The sequence below is a fragment of the Pan troglodytes genome, chromosome 13 (assembly GCF_028858775.2).
Source record: "Pan troglodytes isolate AG18354 chromosome 13, NHGRI_mPanTro3-v2.0_pri, whole genome shotgun sequence".
Taxonomy (NCBI): Eukaryota; Metazoa; Chordata; class Mammalia; order Primates; family Hominidae; genus Pan; species Pan troglodytes.
Window position 1 is genome coordinate 110,392,450 of NC_072411.2, and position 25,245 is coordinate 110,417,694.

The 25,245-nt window shown below is 41.6% G+C and overlaps 1 protein-coding gene across 12 annotated transcripts; it reads right to left on the reverse strand.

The window, feature by feature from the left end:
- Nucleotides 1–173: 173 nt before the first annotated feature.
- On the reverse strand, nucleotides 174–25,039 carry C13H2orf80 (chromosome 13 C2orf80 homolog). Of its 12 annotated transcripts, none has more exons than XM_054679262.1 (12): nucleotides 24,987–25,039; nucleotides 24,727–24,841; nucleotides 22,682–22,817; nucleotides 21,726–21,841; nucleotides 19,732–19,813; nucleotides 17,746–17,828; nucleotides 16,010–16,097; nucleotides 15,539–15,610; nucleotides 6,810–6,897; nucleotides 5,758–5,876; nucleotides 4,403–4,520; nucleotides 174–642 (listed from the first exon to the last, which is right to left on the reverse strand). In XM_054679262.1, the coding sequence occupies exons 4-12, from the start codon at nucleotides 21,764–21,766 to the stop codon at nucleotides 566–568; spliced, it is 768 nt and encodes a 255-aa protein (XP_054535237.1). In that variant the 5' UTR covers nucleotides 21,767–21,841; nucleotides 22,682–22,817; nucleotides 24,727–24,841; nucleotides 24,987–25,039; the 3' UTR covers nucleotides 174–565. The 12 variants fall into 12 exon arrangements, with proteins under 12 accessions (XP_054535237.1, XP_054535236.1, XP_054535235.1 ...); XM_054679261.1 differs by having other exon boundaries at nucleotides 24,723–24,841; XM_054679260.1 differs by lacking the exon at nucleotides 22,682–22,817.
- Nucleotides 25,040–25,245: the final 206 nt, after the last annotated feature.

Genomic DNA, 25,245 nt, shown 5'->3' on the forward strand with positions numbered 1-25,245 from the left:
ACACCAAAACCTTAAGAAATGTATTATGTGTACTGACATTCATGTGATCAAGTTGTTATTACATACATTGATAGGCTAAGCCATGTGCCTAATCAGCATTTTGGAAAGGTACTAAAAGACCAGAACATCTTCCCTCCTAGTAGTCATTATAGTGTACTGAGAGAAAGCCTGTATTCATTTTTTTAATGCTTTATTGAAATGATTTAAACATTTTTTTCATATGAGAACACAGTAAAGGCAATCAATGACAGATTAATTTTATTTTGGATTAACTCTTTGGAAATCTGCCTCCCACTCCATCACTGTGCAATATTCAATGCTACACATTTGTAAAATGTGCTACAAAGCCAGCTTGCTCTAACACAGAAATACTATATACTTTCTGAATTCTCCAGCAGTCTTCCAGTCACAATGAAGTAGCATAAGGTCACAGTTTTTTTTTTTAAGAAAATGTAGCCATGCAATATGCTTCTAAAAGAAGAAAGCTCAACATCAAAAATAACACTTCAGTGCAGTTGTACCAAAAACAGTTGTAAAGAAAAATGTACTGGCAAGAGCTGTGGTTTTAAGATGATGCTTCTCGTCTGCTCCCAGAGAATCTATTATGAAGTTCCATGGTACAATTCCAATTTTCTAAGTGACCTGCAGAATAAAAGATGATTTTGGTATCAAGCACATCAATTTAACATGGACACAGACATTACTTTAAGTCTATAGGAAGTTAAGGTCAAATATCAGATACTAACTTACTGACAAAGATAGATTAGATTAATGTAATTACAAAGGAATTTTCATGGAATTATTCTGATATATTTGGAAATTGAGTTATATTTCCCAACTAAATGCAATATGTGATCCCATACTGGACCTTATACAGAAGGAAAAAAATGCTTAAAAAGAACATTATTGGGTCAATTGACAAAATTGGTGTATAGAGAGTACATTAAATAAAAGTACCAATAATAGATATTCTGAAGTTGCTAACTATTCTATGGTTATTTAAGAGAATTACTTTGTTCTTAAGAAATACACACAGAGGTACATAGAGTAAAGTGGTAGAGTATATATACATAACTTCTAATGGCTCAGAAAAAAATTATATATCTTTATCTATATACAGAGAGACAAAGACAGAATATAATAAAGCTAACAGAACAAAACATTAACCATTCGTGACTGTATAAAAGGAATACGTGGGTTCTTTGTATATTATTCTTGCAAATTTTCTCTAAGTTTGAAATTATTTTTACATTAAAAAGTTATATTTCTCTTAACCAATCCTACCCAAAGCAAATCAGTTTTTGGCCTTTTAGCAGTTATGTATTATGCTTGTAGGATATTATTTTGAATTTCTGATGTATTGCTTTGGATTTAAATTTAAATTGTCCTCTCTCTATGTCTCATTTCCTTTCATGATAGCATGAATTTCTCATGAGTGGTGATAAAGAGAGCGATTATATTATTGCTTGCCACTGTCCTGACACTTTTTTTTTTTTGAGACGGTGTCTCACTCTGTCACCCAGGCTGGAGTGCATGCAGTGGCGGGATCTCGGCTCACTGCAAGCTCCGCCTCCTGGGTTCACGCCATTCTCCTGCCTCAGCCTCCAAGTAGCTGGGACTACAGGCACCACCACGCCCAACTAATTTTTTCTATTTTTTAGTAGAGACGGGGTTTCACCATGTTAGCCAGGATGGTCTTGATCTCCTGACCTCGTGATCCGCCCGCCTCGGCTTCCCAAAGTGCTGGGATTACAGGCGTGAGCCACCATGCCTGGCCTGTCCTGACACTTTTCTAAGCCTTTACACACATAACTTATTTAATGTTTATAACAACCCTATGAGGTAGGTACTATTATGACTTTTTAAAGAGATGAAAAACTAAAGCACAGAGAGATTAGGTAACTCACTCAAGTTATTAAGTGGGTAGCCTGGATTCAAGAAGTATGCTGTATTCTAGCTCTTTAGTATGGTCGTGTTCATTCCAAATTTACTTCCCAGTAATGTGCCCACTACTGACGCTTTCCTAGGACAATGCAATTAAAAAAAAAAATCTTTAAAACTGTTTCCTAGCCGGGCGCGGTGGCTCATGCCTGTAATTCCAGCACTTTGGGAGGCTGAGGTGGGTGGATCACGAGGTCAGGAGTTCGAGACCAGGCTGACCAACATGGTGAAACCTCGTCTTTACTAAAAATACAAAAATTAGCCAGGTGTGGTGGTGCACACCCGTAATCCCAGCTACTCAGGAGACTGAGACAGGAGAATCGCTTAAACCCTGGAAGCGGAGGTTGCAGTGAGCCGAGATAACACCACTGCACTCCAGCCTGGGCAACAAAGCAAGACTCTGTCTCAAAAAAAACAAAAAACAAACAAACAAAAAACTGTTTCCCAGAACACTGAGGGTTTTGTTTGTTTGTTTGTTTTGAGACAGAGTCTCGCTCTGTTGCCCAGGCTGGAGTGCGCTGGTGCAATCTCGGCTTAGTACAACCTCTGCCTCCTGGGTTCAAGCAATTCTCATGCCTCAGTCTCCCTAGTAGCTGGGATTATAGGCGTGCACCACCACACCCAGCTAATTTTTGTATTTTTAGTAGAGATGGGGTTTGCCATGTTGTTCAGGCTGGTCTTGAATGCCTGACCTCAAGTAATCTGCCCTCCTTGGCCTCCCAAAGTGCGGGAATTATAGGCATGAGCCATCGTGCCTGGCTGTGATTTTTTTTTTTTTAATAATTTCCTCTTTTCTCTTACTCTGTGAAGAAATTCAGTGGCTGGAAATAAATAAAAAATTCTGAATAAGGCATTGTTTTATCTTGAGGTTAAAAAAATTGTTCTTCAGCTAAAAGACAGATAATATCTACAAGCCAAAAAGGAAAAACAGTAAGCTCAAATATTTAAAATGAAAATCTTCTTCAAATACCAAGCTGTGAAAGCATGTTTTTCATCCATTTAATAAAATACTTATTCCTTTAATATAGAAAGAATTCTAACAAACCAGTGAGACATACATACATGTATGTTTATATGTATATGTGTAGCAAATATTTAAATACCATAAGAAATATTAACAGTGGTTATTTCTGAAAAGTGGGACAGGGGTGTGAAGAGGAGGGAGTTCTTTTGCTTTTCATTTTATATTTTTTGCCTGGCTTGAAAATTTTACTTATAAGTGTGTACACTATTAAAATTTTTAAAACTAGTTTAAAAGATACATTACCCAAGAGTCGGGCCGGGTGCGGTGGCTCAAGCCTGTAATCCCAGCACTTTGGGAGGCCAAGGCGGGCGGATCGCGAGGTCAGGAGATCGAGACCACGGTGAAACCCCGTCTCTACTAAAAATACAAAAAATTAGCCGGGCGTGGTGGCGGGCGCCTGTAGTCCCACCTACTCGGGAGGCTGAGGCAGGAGAATGGCGTGAACCCGGGAGGTGGAGCTTGCAGTGAGCCAAGATTGCGCCACTGCACTCCAGCCTGGGCGACAGAGCAAGATTCCGTCTCAAAAAAAAAAAAAAAGAGTTGGAAAAAATGCCTAAAGTGCACAAGTAATAAAGTGTGAAAGAAAAAACACAAACGAGTTTTCTGTCGCTTGATTGTTAAGAAAGGGCTTTTCTGGAAGGGATTCATCTCAGGACCTGGGGCCCTACTAAAACATGGGCATTTGTTCTTTTGACACTCCTGGGCTCGCAAGCATCAATCAGCCTATAGAAAGGTCTGGTCCCCAGAACTGAGCCTTTGATCACTATAGACAGGGCACAGAGATTTGAGAACCGTCACCTAAGGACTATTCGCTTACTACCTACTGCCAATTCACTAAATAAAAATTGTTACTGAATCTCTGCTGCCTGCGAAGTACTTTTTTTACATGTGAGAAATACTAAGGAAATAAAAGATATGCTTCCATCAAGAATCGAAAAATCTTTATTGGTTGTGGAAGAAAATATATACAGAACAAAATTATATTTAAAAATAAGATACCAATGAGTAATCTTTAGAGGTAGGTTTTCCTTACATAGGGTCCATTGATGAGGCTTGTGGGGGGTGTCTATAAACCCCTGTTTCAGAGATCTTTTTGTGTGTGTGTGATTAAGTTTAAAGTCTAGATTGTGTGTGTGTGTGTGTGTGATTTTTGGAGTTGTTACTGTTTTTTCATTGTTGTTTTGTTTTGCTCTCTAAAACTTGCTGCTTCCAAACACGTATAAAAAATGACCTCATTTTTCAAATTCTTCAAAAAATTCTTCAGAAACAAAGATATGGTTCTAGAAAGTCTAATACCTTCGGCCGGGCACAGTGGCTCACGCCTGTAATCCCAGCACTTTGGGGGGCGAGGCAGGAGTTTGAGACCAGCCTGGACAACATGGTGAAACCCCACCTCTACTGAAAATACAAAAATTAGCCGGGTGTGGTGGTGCATACCTGTAATCCCAGCTACTCGGGAGGCTGAGGCAGGAGAATCGCTTGAACTCGGGAAGTGGAGGTTGCAGTAAGCTGAGATTGTGCCATTGCACTCGACTGTGGGTGACAGAGTGAGACTCTTTCTCAAAAAAAAAAAAAAAGGAAAAGAAAAAAAGAAAAGAAAATCTAATACCTTCAAATCTTATTATAGCAAATACGTTTGAAGGAAAATTGAATATGGTGATAATTTCCCCAAATAGTGCAGTTGTTCTGTTATCAGAATAACATTTATTAAAACCCTGATATGACCAAAGAATTCAATCAGTTCCTAAAGCAGTTGCTATGATAAGGTTACATTTCTAATTAATCAGATATAAGGGACAGAGAAGACAGTTTGCCTCTGAAATCTGAATAAATCCTAAGCCTCATGTAGTCCAGTCTATTCAGAGATTCAATTTAAAAATGCATGGTACAACAGCCAAACTAAATAAAAATAAATTTAAATTGTCACTTGTTTCCTGATGCAAACCCAATCATAAGTCAGTATATCAGTTCTCAAAGTTCCCTTCCCCGTTTTCTACCTTACAGCCTTCCAGCATATCTAACATCTCTCATTCAACAAAACTCTAAAATATCCCAGAATCCCAGACACCCACCCTGTACCACTTTTCTGATTCTCTCCCCGCTCAGCTTTTATTCTGTTGATCAGAGAAGTCTCTCTGACTTCTTAAATTTTCTCTTCACTTTGCACATTACAGCTGAGAGCCCAGAGCTGGAAGAACAAAGAGCCCTCCTCCCTTTCTCCTTTCTTTCCAACCCTGTCCATCTCCGACCATTCTCTGAATTCCGCCACAAATAAATCAGGAATCAGATGGACAGGGGAGGAGCAGGGGAGACTTTAAGCAGGAAAAAAGAAAATTATTATTACTGAGAGAGGGATCAAGGATAGAAACATTTGGGATACAGAAATTAATACAAACTTTCTCCTCAACATGCTTATTTGCATCAACAGAGTAACAGCCAATTAACTTGTGGATAGTATTTTTCAAATGCTGAAAAGATAATAATAGCTAGTATTTATTTGGGGTTTACTCCATGCTAAGCACTGTTCTAACCTTTTAATATGAGTAATCTCAGTTAATCACCCCAACAAGCTTAAGAGGTAGATATCGTTATTCTTCCATTTTGCAGAGGAGGAAACTAAGGCACAGAGAGTTTAAGTATCTTGCCTGATGTCCCATAGCTGGTAAGCAGTCGGCTCTAGATTCAAACCCAGAGCACCTGACTCCAAAGGCTAGACTTTTAACCACGGTATCAGGAAAGTACTCCCAAAATAGCTGGTATCAGTTTGGTCCAATTTACAATTTCACACCTACTTTGTGCTTTGGCTGTGTGTCTGAAAACCTTTGTGATGATTTCCATTGTGTGGCATTTGCTTCCTTTGCAGAGATGCTGGTGGCATTTTTATTTGTTGTTACCTTTCTTGACTTGACACCTACAGACAGATGCAGTAACCATATCTGTATATAAAACTTTTTAAAAAATGTGTCCATCCACAGTTTCATTTAATTTCATTTCACTAATTAATTATTTTTGAGACAGGGTCTCACTTTGTCACTCAGGCTCTAGTGCAGTGGTTCCATCACGGCTCATTGCAGCCTCCACTTCCTGGGCTCTAACAATCCTCCCAACTCAGCCTCCTGAGTAGGTGGGACTAGAGGAGGGTGCCACCATGGCCAGCTATTTTATTTATTTATTTATTTATTTTTGAGATGGAGTTTCACTCTTGTTGCCCAGGCTGGAGTGCAGTGGCGCAATCTCAGCTCACTGCAACCTCTGCCTCCCAGGTTCAAGCGATTATCTCGCCTCAGCCTCCTGAGTAGCTGGGATTACAGGCGCCTACCACCACACCCAGCTAATTTTTGTATTTTTAGTAGAGATAGGGTTTCACCGTGTTGGCCAGGCTGGTCTCAAACTCCTGAACTCAGGTGATCTGCCCGCCTCGGCCTCCCAAAGTGCTGGGATTACAGGCATGAGCCACTGTGCCCGGCTTATTTTTGTAGGGATGAAGTTTCACTAAGTTTCCCAGGCTGGTCTCAAACTTCTGGGCACACAAGAGATCCTTCCAGCCCAGCCTCCCAAAGTGCTGGGATTACCAGTGTGAGCCACCCCATCCAGCCCACTCACAGTTTTAGATCCTTTGCTTTTGGAGTGCTTTGCTCCCATCACCAAAGCATCTGAGAAACAAGACTTCCTTGATTTCAGTAATGGAGGGAAATCAAGCCCTAAGAGCCCCTGGTTCTTTTAAATTCAACCAGACACAGAAATCTAATTCCCATTACAATTTTGACCTTACCTGGTGAGCCTACTTCCTAATTTCCTAGTTTGACTTACATTCCTCTAAGCAGGTGAAAGTAACCAGGCTTACTCTGTTTGCGGGCGTATGCTGCTGCTTTGGGTGCTGTTAACATGGCAAAGGGGTGCAAGGAGAGGCGGAGAGATGAAACTCGGGGAACCTGAAAGGAAAACAGTCCTACTTTTAAAATCTGTCCATCATCTGCAGCATGAACACCTGCTAGTCACAGCATTTGGCCTATTTAATCAACTCAGAATCCTTGAGTCCAATTGTTGAGTACTGTCCAACGGACACACTGTCCACAGTCCGTTGATGGGGCACGTGAAGCATATGAACGTGAACTTGCACACATGGCCTTTTGTTCCTGTACTTGGTTCCCATTTCCTAGAATGCCCTGTCATGCACAGACACTCTTCACATAGTTCCCTTTATAGCCATTTCCTCCTTTTCTGCCTAGAGGCACCTACCTCTCTTTTATCATGTAGCTCAAATATGACCCCTTCCGAGAAATGTATCCTGATGTCCTCCCACACCCACTCTCCCTTGCTGGCACAGTTCCCCCTGCCTACCCAATGCAGAATTGTTGGTTCACTCATCTGGCCCAAAGTCTTTAACAGGCACTTTACAGAGGAAGAAATATATGAATAGTTGTCCATTGGTAATCAGGGGGAATGCAAATTTAAACCACAGTGAAATACCATAATACACTTAACAGACTGACAAAACTGAAAAAGCCAGTATAGATAACCTGCATTGCTGGTAGAAAAAGAATTGGTACAACCATTTTGGAAAGCAATTTAGCTTTATGTAGAGAGTTGAAGATGCTTATACCCATGGCTTAGCAATTTCATTCCTAGGCATATACCATACAGAAACTCTTTTGCCACGCAATGCTTCTTGCTTTTGCAAGAGATAACTTGGCCAGGCGCAGTGGGTCATGCCTGCAATCCCAGCTCTTTGGGAGGCTGAGGCGGGTGAATCATCTGAGGTCAGGAGTTCAAGACCAGCCTGGCCAACATGGCAAAACCCCGACTCTACTAAAAATACAAAAAAATTAAGCGAGTGTGGTAGTGGATGCCTGTAATCCCAGCTACTCGGGAGGCTGAGGCAGGGGAATTGCTTGAACCCAGGAGGCAGAGGTTGCAGTGAGCCGAGATTGCGTCACTGCACTCCAGCCTGGGCAACAAGAGTTAAAACCTCATCTCAAAAAAAAAACAAAAAAAACAAAAAAACTCAAGTGCCTGAAATGGAAAAATAGATGACAACATTGTGGTATATTCCTAGAGTGGAATACTGTATGTAGTGAAAAGAAACTGTAGCTATGTTAGCTATGTGCAGCAGTATTAATAAGTTTCTGAAACATAATGTTGAATGAAAAAAGAAAGACATTAAATGACACATTTGCTAATATCCTATTTATAAAAACTCAAGGCTGGGTGTGGAGGCTCAAGCGTGCAATCTCAGCACTTTGGGAGGCCAAGGCGGGCAGATCACAAGGTCAGGAGATCGAAACTATCCTGGATAACACTGTGAAAACCCATGTCTACTAAAAATACAAAAAAATTAGCCAGGCATGGTGGTGGGCACCTGTAGTACCAGCTACTTGGGAGGCTGAGGCAGGAGAATGGTGTGAACCCGGGAGGCGGAGCTTGCCGTGAGCCGAGATCGTGCCACTGCACTCCAGCCTGGGCGAGAGAGCGAGACTCCATCTCAAAAAAACAAAAACAAAAACAAAACACCAAAACTCAAAAAATGTGCAAAATTAAACAATATATAGATTAGAGATGCATATGTGGTAAAACTATAAAGAAGTAAAAGATAGTAATCAACACATAATTCAAACTAGTGGTAACCTAGGGCGAAAGGAAGGGTATGAGACAGGAGAGGGTATGCAGAGAGCTTTAAAGCTGTTGATACTGTTCCATTTTACACACTTGGATTTGTTTGTTTGCTTGGTCTTTGTCTTTTAAATATATATTGGTAAGTGTTCATTTGGACACAATTAATATTGAAAGTGTGTTTTCAATCCCTCATTTACTATTATTATTATTAATTTTTGAGACAGGGCCTCACCCTGTCACCCAGGCTGGAGTGCAGTGGCGAGATCTTGGCTCCCAGCAGCCTCCACCTCCCAGGCTCAAATGATCCTCCCATCTTGACCTCCCAAGAAGCAGGGACTGTAGACACACAACACCATGCCTGGCGAATTTTTGTATTTTTTGGTATAGACAGGTTTTTGCCACGTTGCCTAGGTTGGTCTCGAACTCCTGGGCTCAAGTGATTCTCCTGCCTCAGCCTCTTAAAGGGCTGGGATTACAGATACTGCGCCTGGCCAATTCCTCATGATTAAGATCTGTCGATATTGAACTTTTGTTTAAAACATAGGTCCCTCCCCTTATCATGAAAACATTTTAAAATTTCTGCACAATTCAGTCTGAGTCAGCATCCTCCAAAAAGAGAAGATGCTTGGCAAATAACTGGAGTAAGTGTGAGAGGGTGGAAGCCAGGCCTATCACGAAGGGACCAGGTTGCTATCAGGAGGAAGGAGGGTGGTCATCCCGAGTGGGGGCGAACTTGGAAATAACAGCACTAATATGGAAGGTCCCCTGGTGCCACCATCGTGTGCTCGATACGTGCAGTCTCACTGAGTCCTCAGAGTGATCAGGTGTGTTTGGGTAAGTGTAATCATGCCTGTTTAGACATGCCTATTTACATATGGGGAAATTGGGAATCAGAGAGAAATAACTTATCCGAAGACACACAGCTAGCAAGTGACAAAGCTGGGACTGGACATCAGTCTGTTTGCCTGTGACATGCCCTGGACTTGGATGTCAGTTAGGATGGACTCGAATGATAGCCAGTCAGACGCCGGGGTCCGGCTGCATGAAGAAAGAAGGAAAGCAGAGGTTCTAGTGCTGTCTGACCACCTGCCTTTGTCTCTTTCCTCTTTCTGATGTGCTCATTTCCACTCTCTCTGTCTCCCTCTTTCTCCATCAAATGGAGCTGAAGAATATTTTTATTTTTGTTCGATTTGTTGAAGGAAGATTTATGTTCTCTTTTCTTCAGGTTAAAATCGAATAAACATGGTCGGGCGCAGTGGCTCAGCCTGTAATCCCAGCTCTTTTGGAGGCCGAGGGGGGTGGGTGGATCAGTTGAGGTCAGGAGTTCAAAACCAGCCCTGCCAACGTGGCAAAACCTCGTCTCTATTAAAAATTCAAAAAAAGTAGCCGTGCGCAGTGGCGCGCACCTGTAATTCCAGCTACTCGGGAGGCTGAGGCGAGAGAATCACTTGAACCCGGGGGGGGGGGGGGGGCGGAGGTTGCAGTGAGCCAAGATCACACCACTGCACTCCAGCCTGCGTGACAGAGTGAGACTCTGTCTTAAAAAAAAAAAAAATGAGTAAGACATTTTATATTTATCCGGGGCTAGTTGTCAATAACTCTCACTTGCGTAAGGTCTTTAGTTGAATTTTTTCTATGAGTCCAGAATCCTCAGCAGAAAAAAGCTCCCTATCAGCAAAAAGCAGTTCCCTCTCAGGAGGTAGAACCCGAGGCTAACAGAGTAGGTGAGCAATCCCGCGCCTATGACTCCTTTCTACCATCAGGTGGCAGCACATAAGCCCGGAGAAAGCCATCCAGCCTAGCACAGCACCCATATTGTGTCATGCGGCCAATTCCAGTTGCAGGAAATTCTGCATAATCTGATTAGTATTCAACAGAGTTTTAAGCTTTTGCTTGGGAAGGATTTTAGCTGTTGCTTAGGAGACATTTTATCGGAAGGAATCATTCAGATATATGTAGCAATTAAAGAAGAATCTCTTGCAGTATCGTTTTTCTTTAAAAAAAACTCTAGTTAAAACCATTTTTTGAAATTATGTTAAATTCCAAAAGACTCTTTTAAAATAGCTTTACCGTTCAGTCTTTGAAATGCTACATTGCTATCGAGAGGTCCTGCTAATTCCTAATTCAAAATGTGGCAAAAGTCCCTGTGTGCAGCTGATGTGTAGCTCCAAGAGTAAGGCCTGAACTGGCGTTCTGGAGGCGGGGAGCTTGTGAGGCTCACGGGGCAGATCCTCAGGCTCTTAGGCTCTTGTATTGGTAATTCAAATTACGCCCTCTGTGATCACTGGTTGTCCAAAAGAGGCAAAGTTTACATTGTGTTAATAATACACGTGGATGCTTGATTAGCTATTTAATTTTTGAATATTTAGTGCAGTGGTTCTCAATCTCATGTGATTTTGCCTCCCTGGGGACATTTGGCAAAGTCTAGAGACTTTTTTTTTTTTTTTTTTTGAGATGGAGTCTCCCTCTGTTGCCCAAGCTGGAGTGCAGTGGCACTATCTCCACTCACTGCCACCTCTGCCTCCTGGGTTCAAGCAATTCTCCTGCCTCAGCCTCCTGAGTAGCTGGGATTACAGGAGCCCACCACCACACCCGGCTAATTTTTGTATTTTTAGTAGAGATGGGGTTTCACCATGTTGGCCAGGCTGGTCTCGAACTCCTGCCCTCAAGTGATCCGCCCGCCTCGGCCTCCCAAAGTGCTGGGATTACTGGTGTGAGCCACGGCACCCGGCCGACATTTTTGTCACAACTGGCGAGAAGCTCCTTGCATCTAATGGGCAGAGGCCAAGGATGCTGTGACACATCCCACAATGCACAGGACAGCCCCAGAACTCCATTCCCTGAGTAGCAGAACTTTAATTAAAGCTATTATTTGGAGGTTACCGTAGGCCAAACACTAAGGGCTTCATTGATTCTAACTTACTTCATTCCCACGACAACCCCATCTTTGCATCCCTGTTTTTACAAATGAAATTGAGAATTATAGAGGTTAGAACGTTTGCCCAGGATTATTCTGCTTGTAACTGTGGAGCTGGGATTCAAACCCAGGAGGCCAGGCTTTGGAATCCTAGTGCTTAACATTACACAACCTGCCTCTCAGATAATATATCTCTATATAAACTATATATACATATGTATACATATGTGTATATATACACATCTGTGTATACATATATTATCTATATACGTATATGTATACATATGTATATAGTATATATATGTGTATTATATCTGTATATATGTATATATGTATACATATACATTTCTGTATATCTGTATACATATGTATACAGATATGTATACAGATCTGTATACATATATAGTAGTATAGTAATCAATGGCTCGATTTTATATATATACACACATATATTATATATAGTGTGTGCATATATATGTGTATATGTAATATACATTATATTGTATATTATAATATATATAATCGAGCCATCATTCACATCACATAGCAATAAACAAAATACAACCGGCCAGACGTGGTGGCTCACGCCTGTAATCCCATCACTTTGGGAGGCTGAGGTGGGTGGATCACCTGAGATCAGGAGTTCGAGAAAAGCCTGACCAACATGGCGAAACCCCATCTCTACTAAAAATACAAAATTAGCCAGGCGTGGTAACGCATGCCTGTAATTCCAGCTACTCAGGAGGCTGAGGCAGGAGAATCACTTGAACCCGGGAGGCGTAGGTTGCAATGAGCCGAGATTGCACCACTGCACTCCAGCCTGGGCAATAATAGGGAAATTCCGTCTCAAGAAAAAAACAAACAAACAAACAAAAACTAAAACACAAAACAAATACAAGCCTTTAAAGAAAAGTCAGCCTCTGTGATAATATTATCTCTTTCTGTTTAGAGCTGGTTATCGTCACTGATTGTGAGAATGGGGACTATGTGTCACTGAACAGAGAAGGTGCTGAACAAAGGCTCTTTAATGAATAAATGAGTGATCAGATGGATAGAGATTGGTTGGTCCACTTCTACATGGCCTGTCTTCCCCTTCTAGCACCTTTATTTATTTATTTATTTATTTTTTATTTTTTTTGAGACAGAGTTTTGCTCTGTTGCTCAGGCTGGAGTGCAGTGGCACAATCTGGGCTCACTGCAACCTCTGCCTCCCAGGATATCCTGCCTCAGCCTCCCAAGTAGCTGAGATTACAGGCATGCACCACCATGCCCCGCTAATTTTTTGTGTTTTTAGTAGAGATAAGATTTCACCATGTTGGCCAGGCTGGTCTCAAACTCCCGACCTCAGGTGATCCACCCACCTCTGCCTCCTAAAGTGCTGGTATTACAGGCATGAGCTACGGCGCCCGGCCTTCTAGCAACTTTAAATTAACCTGATTTATCTGAGCTACTCAGACACCCATGTTTGCAAACCTTCTTGACTGATAACCCAGCCAAACCTGGAGGGGTCCACAGTGCCATCCTCTCTAGGATGTGTTTTTCCATATTAGTCTTTTAGCCATGTGAGTTGGGACCAACTAGTCAGATGTGCTGATGCCTTTCTAGACCTCTCCCAGGTACCAGAAGATGACAGGGAGAAAACAGTGGCTGAAACAGAAGGGTTTGGGGCTCATGCTTGTATGTATATGTGCTGAGGGGTAGGGGAAAAGGAGAGAGGGCAGCCTAGAAGGCAGAAAGCTGCAGAAAAAGACAAGCAGGAATAAAGCAGTATGATTTGCTTGGCTATCCAAGGAACACAGAGAGCTGAGCTTTCTTTGAAAACCAAGAACAGCTTGATCTCTGAGGAGTGTCAGGCCTGGGGTGGCTTATATCTCAAACAAGGTAAGCTCCAATATAGGATATAAGATCTATAAGAAAAGTAATCTTGGCTGGGTGTGGTGATGCGTGCCTGTAATACCAGCATTAGGGGAGGCCAAGGTGGGAGGATTGCTCGAGCCCAGGAGTTCAAGACCAGCCTGTGGAACATAGGGAGACCCCCATCCCTAAAATTTTTTTTTTTAATTGTTTTTTGAGATGGAGTTTCTGCTCTTGTTGCCCAGGCTGGAGTGCAGTGGCATGATCTCAGCTCACTGCAACCTCCGTCTTCCGGGTTCAAGAGATTCTCCTGCCTCAGCCTCCCCAGTAGTTGGGATTACAGGCGACCGCCAACACACCTGGCAAATTTTTTGTATTTTTAGTAGAGTTGGGGTTTCACCATGTTGGCCAGGCTAGTCTCAAACTCCTGACCTCAGGTGATCCACCCACCTTGGCCTCCCAAAGTGCTGGGATTACAGGCATGAACCACTGCAAACGGCCTACAAAAAAGTTTTTAAAAAGTTATCTTGTCTGACTTGCTCACCATTGTATCCCCTGCACCTACAATTATACTGAATGAACAGATGAATGAATGAATGAGTGAGTGAATGAATGAAGTGAGTTGAAACTAGAGGGATCAGAGAGAAAGTTCTAATTTTCACAATGATCAAGGGCATTCGAGTCTCAGGACTACAGTCAGGTTACATATGGATTAAAGTGATAGGAAAGTTGGTTTCAATGTAAACACTTGACTTCTAAGGTGGACCTGGTGGGCTCTTGAACTCTACATGATCCCACTGCTTGCACAATGACCTGCAGTAAAAGAACAAGGGAGGCAGGCATTCCTGTGGCCACAGCCCTGCCCCTGCCCTGCCCTCCCTTCTGAATCCAGGTGGGGGCAGGGAAAGCCACAGTGTGAGCAGAAGACCTGGGCTTGAGGGCGTTGGTGCCCCCCTTCCCCCCTCCCACTGCATGGCCCTCGCCACCTCACCTTCCCTTTCCTCTTCCCTCTTCTGGAGGTATCCAAAGGCGAAGGGATCAGTAGTTCACCTCTAAATGGCAGTTCATATTTAAATGTTTACTTAATGTTCATACATTTACAAGTGGCAAAAATGGAAGTGGTCTTAAAAATTATTCAGAACACCCTTTTTTTTTTTAAGATCAGTCATATGGAGGCCCGAAAGGGGAAAGGGACGCATCTAGGGTTTCATAGTAGTGGAGTCAGAACTCAAACCCAGGTCTCTGAACTCCCAGGTCATTGCTGCTTCTACTGTTAATGATTTCAAAGTAGTTTCATGGGAGGAGCTGAGAGTGGAGTTCACACCTATAGTCCAGCTACTTAGGAGGCTGAGGCCAGGATTTCGAGGATTACTGGGTCCCAGCAATTTGAGACCAGTAGTGAGACCCGTCTTTAAAAAAAGTAGTAGTGTTGTGGGAAAGGAAGATGTATCAGCAGTAAACTAGGGAATTTGTCATGAGAATGAGCCTTGTGGATCTTGTCCTAGTTCTAGAAGATATAGTACATCATAGAAGGGAACTGTGTGGACCTACCAGATCTACATTACAAAAAGTGTAAGTGAAAAATTACATTTATTAGAAACAGAGCAGAGGTTGGCATGGTGGCTCATACCTGTACTCCAGTACTTTAGGAGGCCAAGGCAAGCAGATCACTTGAGGCCAAGAGTTTGAGACCAGCCTGGTCAACATGGCAAAACCCCATCTCTACCAAAAAATACAAAAATTAGCCGGGTGTGGTGGTGCATGCCTGTAGTCCCAGCTACTCAGGAGGCTGACGCACGAGAATTCCTTGAACCCAGGAGGCAGAGGTGCAGTGAGCCGAGATCGCACCACTATATTCCAGCCAGAGTGACAGAGTGAGACTCTGTCTCAAAAAAAAAAAAAAACAAAACCACAACAGAGTAAAGTTTGGCCCCCAAGCCTGGTACTCATTGCTGCCCCTTCTCAGCCGTACACAAGATACATTTGTTATTACTGCATGGTCTTTTACATATGAAAGGCATTTCACACACATGTTATTCAAGTAAGAAATGGTTGTATCTGGTTTTGTACATTTTGATGTAAAACTGTTATTTCATAATTGATGTCTGAAAATACAACATTATACATTTATACACTAAATAAATTCTCTCTAAAAATCCCTTCTATTGACAATCCCAGGTCACCCTTACCTTGATGGTACCAGAATCGGCAGAAGAATCAGCCCCATAAATTTTAAAGACTTCCTCAATCGGGATACTGTTCTGTTAAACAACAACAGCAGTAACAAAGTATGATCATACCATGGCTTTTCTCTTATTATAAAACAAAGCTAATATAGCTCCAGTATGTCTAAAACTGTGCTTGGGTATCATAAGTACTAAATACAGTAAATAACTTCTGATCAATGGATAAATCAGTTTTCCAGATACCAATTAGTTATGTCTCTCATTCTTTTCTTTTTTTTTGCCTCTTAAATAAATGTTTTCACATACAGTGTAGAAGTTAGTCTTTTTATTACTTTAAAAAATGAAACATTTACTATTAGTAACTCCTAAACATTTAGAAAATTGGTTGAATAATAATGTAAATATTCATTACTGTAAAAATGCTCAGAGTAGATATGAAATATTCATATAGGCAGATAGTATTCTTTTCCTTACCATTAAGATTCCAGCATAAGATGATAAAATCATAGCTTCTCGTTCTCTACGATTTGGATATATGGGTCTGCCATGGAATGGTATTTTCCTAATGGGGAATAGGAAATACACGTGGAAGATTTATTCTTGTTCTTTCTGATGCCTGCTAAGGTTGTGATGATAATCGATAAGTAATCTGCAATGGCTGTGTGCTATCTGCTTATTTATATTAATAAAATTGATGTGATTGTTCCTCCATCGGTGAAATCCACACTTTGAATTTTTAATCTGCCAATAATGGTGATGAATTTGGCCTCATCTATCCATGTTTTCACAGCAATCAAAGATTGGCAGACTGGCCACTGTGGTGGATGTTTATGGTTTTGCAAACCATTATCCTTTCCCCTTCTTGTGACAATTTGCTTTGGGGGAACTACCTAACCCCACTGTAAGCCTATATGCTTCTAGGGAAGCTGACTACACCCCTAGATTCCAAAGATGAAAAACACACTGTGGACTGAGCTGTCAGTGTATTCCACCTCCCCTGCGCTGCCACTGTCCAACCCTAGACAAGCCAGGTAACAGCCACTGAGACACAATTGTGTGATTAAAAAAAAATATATCCACCCTTCCCCGATAATGAAATGGGCTGAAACTAGGAATGGTGTTCACCCTGAGGAAATGGAGTCAGGAGGTAGATCCAGATGACATTGTTTGAGTTTTGAATTAAACCATGCCTAACACAGTCCTACCCATGGACTTTTCAGATACAAGGGCAATAAAATCTACTCCCCAGCTTTTTTTGCTTAAGGCTGTTCAAATTGGATTTTCAAATTGGTCATTACAGCTAAACCCTAACTGTTACAACTCTCTAGGATCAGGTGTGTAGTCCAGAGCCATTGAGTAGAAAAAAAATAACAGGCCTCCAGAATAAGCTATTTGATCCTGTCCTCATTAGTTCTGTGTTCTTACCAATTGAGTGAGTCTGCCTGAACACTCCCTATACATGACAGAAAATGCTGGTAATCCCAGAAAGAAAATTATTCTGCGCTTCAAACAGCTCAGCTCAGATAGATGTCTGCCTAAATGCTTAAGAATTTGTTTGGTAGTCCTTAGGAAAAGGTTACAGTCTTTACCCATAGAACTGACTGTTTTAAATCATGACATGTACATAGTAAAGCAGTCATGTTTCTAAGACAGAGCATTCTTTATTTTTGAGATGGAGTCTCACTCTGTTGCCCAGGCTGGAGTGAAGTGGCACAATCTTGGCTCACTGCAACCTCTGCCTCCTGGGTTCAAGTGATTCTCCTCTCCTGCCTCAGCCTCCTGAGTACAGGTGTGCGCCACCATGCTAGGCGAATTTTTGTATTTTTAATAGAGGCGAGGTTTTACCATATTGTCCAGGTTGGTCTTGAACTCCTGGCTTCAAGTAATGAGTCTGCCTCAGCCTCCCAGAGTGCTGGGATTACAGGCCTGAGCCACCGCGCCCGGCCCCTTAAGACACAACATTCTGTGCAAGAAAGTCTTTCATCTCACAGAAGTCAATTAGTATAGAGATGCAAAACATGGAAACACGTAACTTCTTCAAGTTGGCAACTGTTCAGGTTCCTCAGGTGTCTCGTTGAAGAGGGATATTCACCCAGTAGTGTTTTCAAATCAAAGTGCCTCATGATGGAAGATGTTAGGGCTGGAACTTCCTCTATCGTTAATCATAGGCACAAATTAAAGAGGAAAGCAACAAACCTACTTCAACTTACAGTTCCTCCCACTCCAGCCAAGTTAAGTCTTCTGAGGGATCCAGCCATTGCAAAGCAACACTGATGGCCAAGTCATAGTGTGCCTGGGAGCAGGAAGCACAGAGAGCAAAGAAACAGGCTTAGACATTGGCTGAAGTACTCCCTGGACCCAGTGACAATGGGACTGCTAAGCCTATTCTAGTCTGTCATGTCCAAAATGGGAAGGATCATTAGCTTTAATAACCTGATGCTCGGCCAGATTTTTTTTTTTTTTTCTCAGACCTCGCCTCACAGGGATGAATCAGCCAGAAATATTTTGGGATCTTGAGACATTAAATTTATTTCCCACTAGAGCAGTTTTCTGATTTCTGTGATTTGGAAAAGAAAGGAGAGATCAGTGAAGAATAATAAACTTGGAATCAGAAAATCTGGGCTCAAATCTAGGTATGGCCAACAACTCACGGAATATCCTTAGGTGAGTAACTGACGCTTTCTGGGCCTCAGTTTCCCTAAATTTTAACATAGTAAAAGGTAAGGGTAGGGGAACAGGGCTGCAGGGAACAATTTCTGATTCTGTGAGTAGAATGTCAGAAATGTGCTTCCAGGGGTACAGGGGCAGTGTGGTGGGAATTTGGAGGGATGGGCCGTTTTATGTCTACCTGGGGAGATAGCTAGAATCCCAAGAAGCTTCAGAGAGGGAAGCTTCATTGGAGCCGGGGCTTGTGGGATGAGAATGTCTACAGATGGGGAAGGAAATCACAGGTAGAGGAACTAGCATGAGGCAAGGACGGAGCGGGCGGGGAGGGGGGTAGACCTGAGTAAGTGACTTGCTGAGAGTTTCACACGCACGTATAGTAAAAAGCTGAGAACCAATGCGGAGGCTTATTTTTATCATGGTGACCACCTTTTCCTAGTAATTCCTAAGAGTTCTTGTTCAGTAAGCATATTTACCATTTGCCTATCAAAATATTCCTTCTCTCCTTTCAGTCCCCACACACAGAAAAGGGAAGATTGGTTTTGTTTTTAATTTTTGTAGAGGCGTTCTGAAGTTTTAACATTTTTAAACGGTGGAGTTATTTCTTCCAGGGACTGAACCAAACTGAACAGTGAACCTAAATGAATAAATAAACAGGAAGAATGGGACCATGACCAAATGTTGCAACCGGATCCAAAGTTTGATGCCTTGGCATCACTTGTTTGGTCATTTGAAATGCAAATTCCTAGGCCGCGGGGGCACCCCCCCAACCCCCGCCCCCCTTCACCTCCTGAATCAAAACAGCCTTGTAATACGACCTCATTAAAGTTTGAGAAGCACTGCTCTAATCTACTTAATTTCTCTGTTTAATATGTGTACACAGAGAATAAGGCTTAACTATTTCCTTAGCTCCAGGGTAGTTTTGAAAGCCAGTGAGCCTGGCTCTACTTAGTCGGAGAAGAAGAGGAGAGGGGAGTGGAGGGAGAGAGTCTTTTTTATTAGTGTAAGGATAGTAAATGGGCAGTGAAAAAACTGAGGGTTTGCTAATTTCTTTTGAGTTAGATCTTTATATGGTTTCTTCCTTAATTTCTGTGATGTGAACTTTCAGATCCTGAGTCTGGGCTTCGAAATAAATAACACCAAGGATTTTTAGGGTTACTTAATTTATTTGGTTTTCTCTCACTAATGCAAATGGTAAAGAAATTATTTTGAGAACTACATGATAGCTAATTTTGTCAAACTCTTAACTCCACAGATGTAACATTTTGCCTGGCATTAATTTTGCTTTTTAATCTTCTTTCCTAATAGCAAATAACTCTCATGATTTTTATTTTCTCATTCTCTTTGCCTTCTGGTTAGTGGGTTGAAATGACCATATGAACAATCTCAGGGTGAGGGGAAGATGAGGAAGAGGACATTTGGGGGATGGGTGTCAATATTAGCCTTGTTTATTGTATAAATAAGATCCTTTTTCTGTCTCTTTAATACACATATAACACAAATATGACTCGCATCAGCGTGCCTTTCTTTACCATATCATCTAGAAAGGTGAGTTGTCGTCTTCCTTTTGGGTCAAATTCATTTTCCCGAAGTCTGATGCCAATATAATCTCCCCTTAAAAGCAAGAGAGCAGCATTGAACCATTGGAGTGACACGGGCTCAGTCTGCAGAAAAAGGCTTTTTTTTCCCCATCCCTCCCTCCCCCACCAAAATACAAGAGAATTTGCTGATGCTCTGGTAGCTGAGTTAATATTCGGTTTTGGTTTACATGATAATTCTACAATGCTGCAGTTTAAAATGTCTAACCATAATTAACTGAAATAACATTTATCTAAAAATTAAACTCAATTGGAACAGAATTTACAGGAAAGCAAGGAATATGCTAAATACCCACACACAGAAATGGTTTTACAAGACCAAAAGGATTGAGACACACTGTTTAAAATAATCATTTGCTTCCCGTGTTAAATTCAAGCAGCATGTCCAAAGTTGATACATTCCAGATATATAAAATTCTGTAGGTAAGTATTCTTTTGCCGTAAGGCTTTTTCTCTTTAGAATGCAAATACCCTTAGGAGGAGGAATGCATAAAAACTTATTAGTGATGCCACTTTAGTTTATCCTTAGTGGATCCCTTCCTAACAGTGACTTTTAATAAAAGAAGGTAAAATAAGCACCATGAGGAGAGAAGAGAGAAAGGTGCTACCCTGGGAATGTGACAGAGAAAAAATAGGTGCAGGAAAAGAAGGACTATGGCATCTCCCAGGTTGATTTCGGCACATCTCAATTTTACATAAGGTGGAGAATAAGTTTATTTCTGGCTTCTAAAAGCTTTTCTTCTGAGTCATTAAGCTTAACTAGATTGATAAAAATTCTTAAATTTCTGCCGAAATTTCAGGATACTTTAAAGTAGCCTAAATGTATTCTTTGGATATAAACTTGTATTTATATCACTTTTGAAATTCCAATTATTTGGATGAGATATGTGGAAGAGTTGGCATTCCTGATCATGGTTTGTTCTTTACTATTCTATTGGCCTCTAACATATAACACAAATATGACTCGCATCAGCATGTCTTTCTTTACCATATCATCTAGAAAGGTAAGTTCCCTTCTTCCTTTTGGGTCAAATTCATTTTCCTGAAGTCTGATGCCAATATAATCTCTGCTTAAAAGCAAGAGATGAATATGAATTCACACATATGTGCATACACATATATGTGTACACGTGTACTATATATGAATTCACATATATGTGTATACATGTATATATGTACATATATGTATATTCATAGTTTCTTCTAGTATTTCTTAAGGGCTTGTTAAAATAAAATTATCTTAGAAGGCTGAGAAAAGATATTTGATGGGGATGGTGATAAGCTCTTTGATGAAAAGGCTATTACTGTTGTGTCTATAACACATATGACATAGAACATAATCTTTCTTTTTTCTTTTTATATGGTTTGTGATCTTTCACCAACATTTGTTAAGTACAAGTCAAAGAAACACTGCCATGGGAGGAAAACATTTCTTTCACAGGAAACTTGATGTTTTCTGTGTTCGTTTTTAAAATGTTCAGATGTAAAGAAAAAGGAGATGAATTTCTTAGTTGATAAGGCTGACAATAAAAGAGGCAGAGCAGAGGCTGCAATTTAGATTCTGGGCCCTTTCAGGAATCTCTCTTATACCTTTTACCAGCAGGGCCAGCCCCTTTCAACGGTGTATCTTGCCTACACAGGCTGACTGGGACATAGGCTCAGCTCTCAGGCTCTAGAATGTGGATGCCTCGGATGTGCAGGCTGCCAGCAGAAACATCCTCCCAAGTGTTTCAGCATCCTGCCTCACACCACATGTGAGCCCTCCCTGGCAGGAAACCGAGAGAGGCCAGATCATCCTCTGGTTTTCTCCTACCATGCAGAAATAGATTCTTAGATTTTTACCCGCTGCCAATACCCAAGCCATCTATGACATGAAATCCACCGAATGCCAAGTGTCATAAATGAAAGTTATTCTCAGTCATACTTACAAGAGCTTTTTCATTTCCTTCTTTATGAGCCTTCTTTCCATGTTAAAGGCTTAGCCAGCTGAGCAGGTATCCGCAGCTAACACTACACTTAGACCCAGCTTCTCTGAGTCTAGAGGCTACAGCAGCAAATCAGAGAGAATATGAGTTAGGGATGCTATCACTCCAAATACCAGTCATGGAGTCCTAGGCTCTGGAAGGGATCTGAGGGAGCACCTCATTCAGGCCTCTTACTCGGCAGGTTCAGGGTCAAAAAGCCACCTGGAGGCTCATGCACTGTACTTTTGTGTTTATTTGACACCTTTTATTCCTTCCAAATTTTTCCAACACTTATTTACTTAATTTACTCTTCCTTGCAATAATCTAGCAAGTAAAACCAAAATGGTTTGTGTAATAGCTGATGAGACTATTCGGGCAGAACCATCCAAACTAGATGGATGTGATCCATCTAGATCTGAATGTGTTTGGGTTTTTCTGTGAGCATTCAACTCCCACTGAGTTCACCCTGGCTCAGTGGCTCATAATGGAGTTTTCCATAGAATCCATCTACACTCTCCTATTGCCAGGAGATCCTTGAAAGAAAATACGGTTATGGGAAATATGTCTTCAATTCCCACCCCCACATTGAACCAGAGATTGAAGATCAGGTGATGGGGTCAAAAGGAGTCTGAAGTCACCAAAAAGGAGTCTATAGAAAATCATCACTATTGAATGGGGTACTCAGGGAGAGGTATAAATAGGATATCAACTCTATTTGTGATGTTTTATTTATTTTTAAATTTATTTTATTGTTGGGCCTCTATGATCAAATAGTTGTTCAAACTTTATCCTGGATGTTTCTGGTGTTTTTTTTTTAATGAGATTATCATTTAAATCAGTGGACTTTGAAAGCAGATTGCCCTCTATCTGAGTGAGCCTTTTCCAATCAGTCGAAAGCCTTGATAGAACAAAAGACTGACCTCCCCCATGCAAGAAGGAATCTGCCAGCAGGCAGCCTTTGGATTCAAACTGCAACTCTTCCCTGAGTCTGCGGGCAGCTGGCCTCCTCTATCAGATTTTGGACTGGCCAAGACTCCACAATCATGTGAGCCAATTCTGTAAAATCAAAATATTTGAGTGAAAGAGATGGTTAAGCCTATACTGCACCGTGTGTGTGTGTGTGTGTGTGTGTGTGTGTATCCACACACATCCTGTCAGTTCAATTTCTCTGAGGAACCCTAATACTCAAATATAACAAAATGTTAATAGTTGTTGACTCTGGAATTCTAAGTCCATGGATGTTCATTATACTACCCTTTGTACTTTTAAAATTGTACGTATATTTAAATCACTACTCTAAAGATGATTGGAAAACAAACTTTAGAAACGGTTTTTTGAAAATGGTACCATATAAATACTAAGCTTCACTTGATTCAGCTCTACCAACAGTAAGCAGAGAGCCAACAGGATGGCGCTGATCTAAATGAATGCTTCCCTAGGCCACCTTCATTATTTTGGATTTTTTTTTTTTTTTGAGACGGAGTCTCGGTCTGTCACCAGGCTGGAGTGCAGTGGCACAATTTCGGTTCACTGCAACCTCTGCCTCCTGGGTTCAAGTGATTCTCCTGCCTCAGCCTCCCAAGTAGCTGGGACTACAGGTGCACGCCACCAAGCCCAGCTAATTGTTTTGTACTTTTAGTAGAGACCGGGTGGTGTCATCATATTGGCCAGGATGGTCTCCATCTCCTGACCTTGTAATCACCTGCCTCAGCCTCCCAAAGTGCTGGGATTACAGGCGTGAGCCACCGTGCCCAGCCATTTTGGATCATTCTTGCTGCTGCTACATCTGCTTTAGTTTTTGGGGAGTGGATGGGATGTGGATAAGATGAAAGTGGGGAAGAAAGTAAGAGCATTTCACAGGAAATTGATTAAGTATCAAGACAATAATATTGCTCCCTACAGAGTCAATGGGGAGAGGATGCAGCAAGCCATAGAGGTGGCCCTATTGCCTAGAGAAGAGAGAGCACTGGACCCAGGAAACCCACACTCATTGATGTGGCTGTGCGTCTTCTGCTTCCCAGCCTCAGGTGTTATCCAAAAAAGATGGGCCTGGTTAACATTGCCAAGAGCACTTGTTACCCTAACATTCTGTAACTCTATAAAGTCTGGCATGCATTAAAATTCTTCTGATTCAATAATTTGGAAAAACATTTGTTGCTAGACTATTTGGCCTATCTCAATTCCTTGGCAGGGAGTAAGGCACACTTAGCATGTGCTTTAATCCATTCTTGTCTTGTAATTCTGAGAAAGCCCTTTGAGTTTCAGATTTACAAGTTATAATATTTGCATTGCTTCGTTGTTATGACAGCTTCGTCTTAGATCATCCCTCATCCTCCCCATCCCCTGCCCCCACCACCGCCATTCAATATGGTATAATATGCAAAGGTTTCAGTCTTTGAAATATGAGTATGTCCCACTCCCAAACCACTAAACTGTAGGTCAGAAGACCCTGTGAGGCCACCAACTAGCTGTGCACCTTGAACAAATTAATTTGCCTATGTTTTTTCATTTCTTCCTCTGTAAAACAAGCGTTGAATGATTGGAGAGGTCCCTTACAGCTGTGGAAGTCAGTGATTTATATGCATTTAGTAGCTACGCCTAGTCTAAAGAAGGCCATTTGCATGGATTCTAATTCAGCTAGATTTGAATTCTGCCAGTTATCCCTCTTCTCTGTCTATAGAGCTCTAAAGAAAACAAGACCGCTGTGTGTTTTGTGTGTGGCTGAAAGCACACACAAAAGAGGTACTGGAAAGATGTCAGCTGTCTCAGGCTTTAGCTGTTTCATAGAAACAATTCCCTAGAAGTCAGAGCCCCCAAATTCTATAGGAATATCATTTCCTGGAGAATATCTGCACATTCCATGCAGGTTCCCTGCTGCACACCTGCAATCGTGGTACAGGTCTCTTGGGCTGTTCTATTAAGTGCCTGCTCTTAACAAATTCCCCTTTGAGAATCGCTCACCAACCGGAGACTGGTTCCAGTGCTTTTGTTCTTTCTCTGCTTCTGGAGGCATGCTGAAGCATCCGCGCATCTCAGACTGGTGCTCACAGACATCAGGAACACATGCTTTTTCCTGGTTGCTAGGAAACAGTGAATGAATTAAAATCATTTGTTTTAAAAATACACTCCCCTACGCCCACCCCCATTAAGGGTTGAGGGAGGGTGGAAAGTCATATATTTGGGACAGGATTGTGATCCTGGCCTGAAGTTCACATGTCTTTTTACCTGAGTAGGCTTATGTTTCCCATCTAAATGATTAATTGAAAAACCAAGAGGATGGGAGGAGTTTACCTTCCTCAGAGTTTTTTATAGCATTTGGCTGCAGACATAGGAATCAATTGACTAAGCAAGGATTGCTGGGGAAGCTAGTGAAACTCTGGCTCCTACATACTTAGGGTGCCCCAAAGTACCCAATGACCCAAAGATCATTCTACTCGATGAATGTCAACACAAAACAGTGGCAATCCTGAAGAAACATCACCTG

Coding starts and splice junctions, on each gene's coding strand:
- C13H2orf80 (XM_054679260.1), bottom strand. CDS start 21,766: ATGGAAAGAAGGCTCATAAAGAAGGAAATGAAAAAGCTCTT. Junction 19,814..21,725: donor AAGGAAATGAAAAAGCTCTT/GTAAGTATGACT, acceptor CTTGCTTTTAAG/GGGAGATTATATTGGCATCA. Junction 5,877..6,809: donor AGCATACGCCCGCAAACAGA/GTAAGCCTGGTT, acceptor ATCTGTCTGTAG/GTGTCAAGTCAAGAAAGGTA.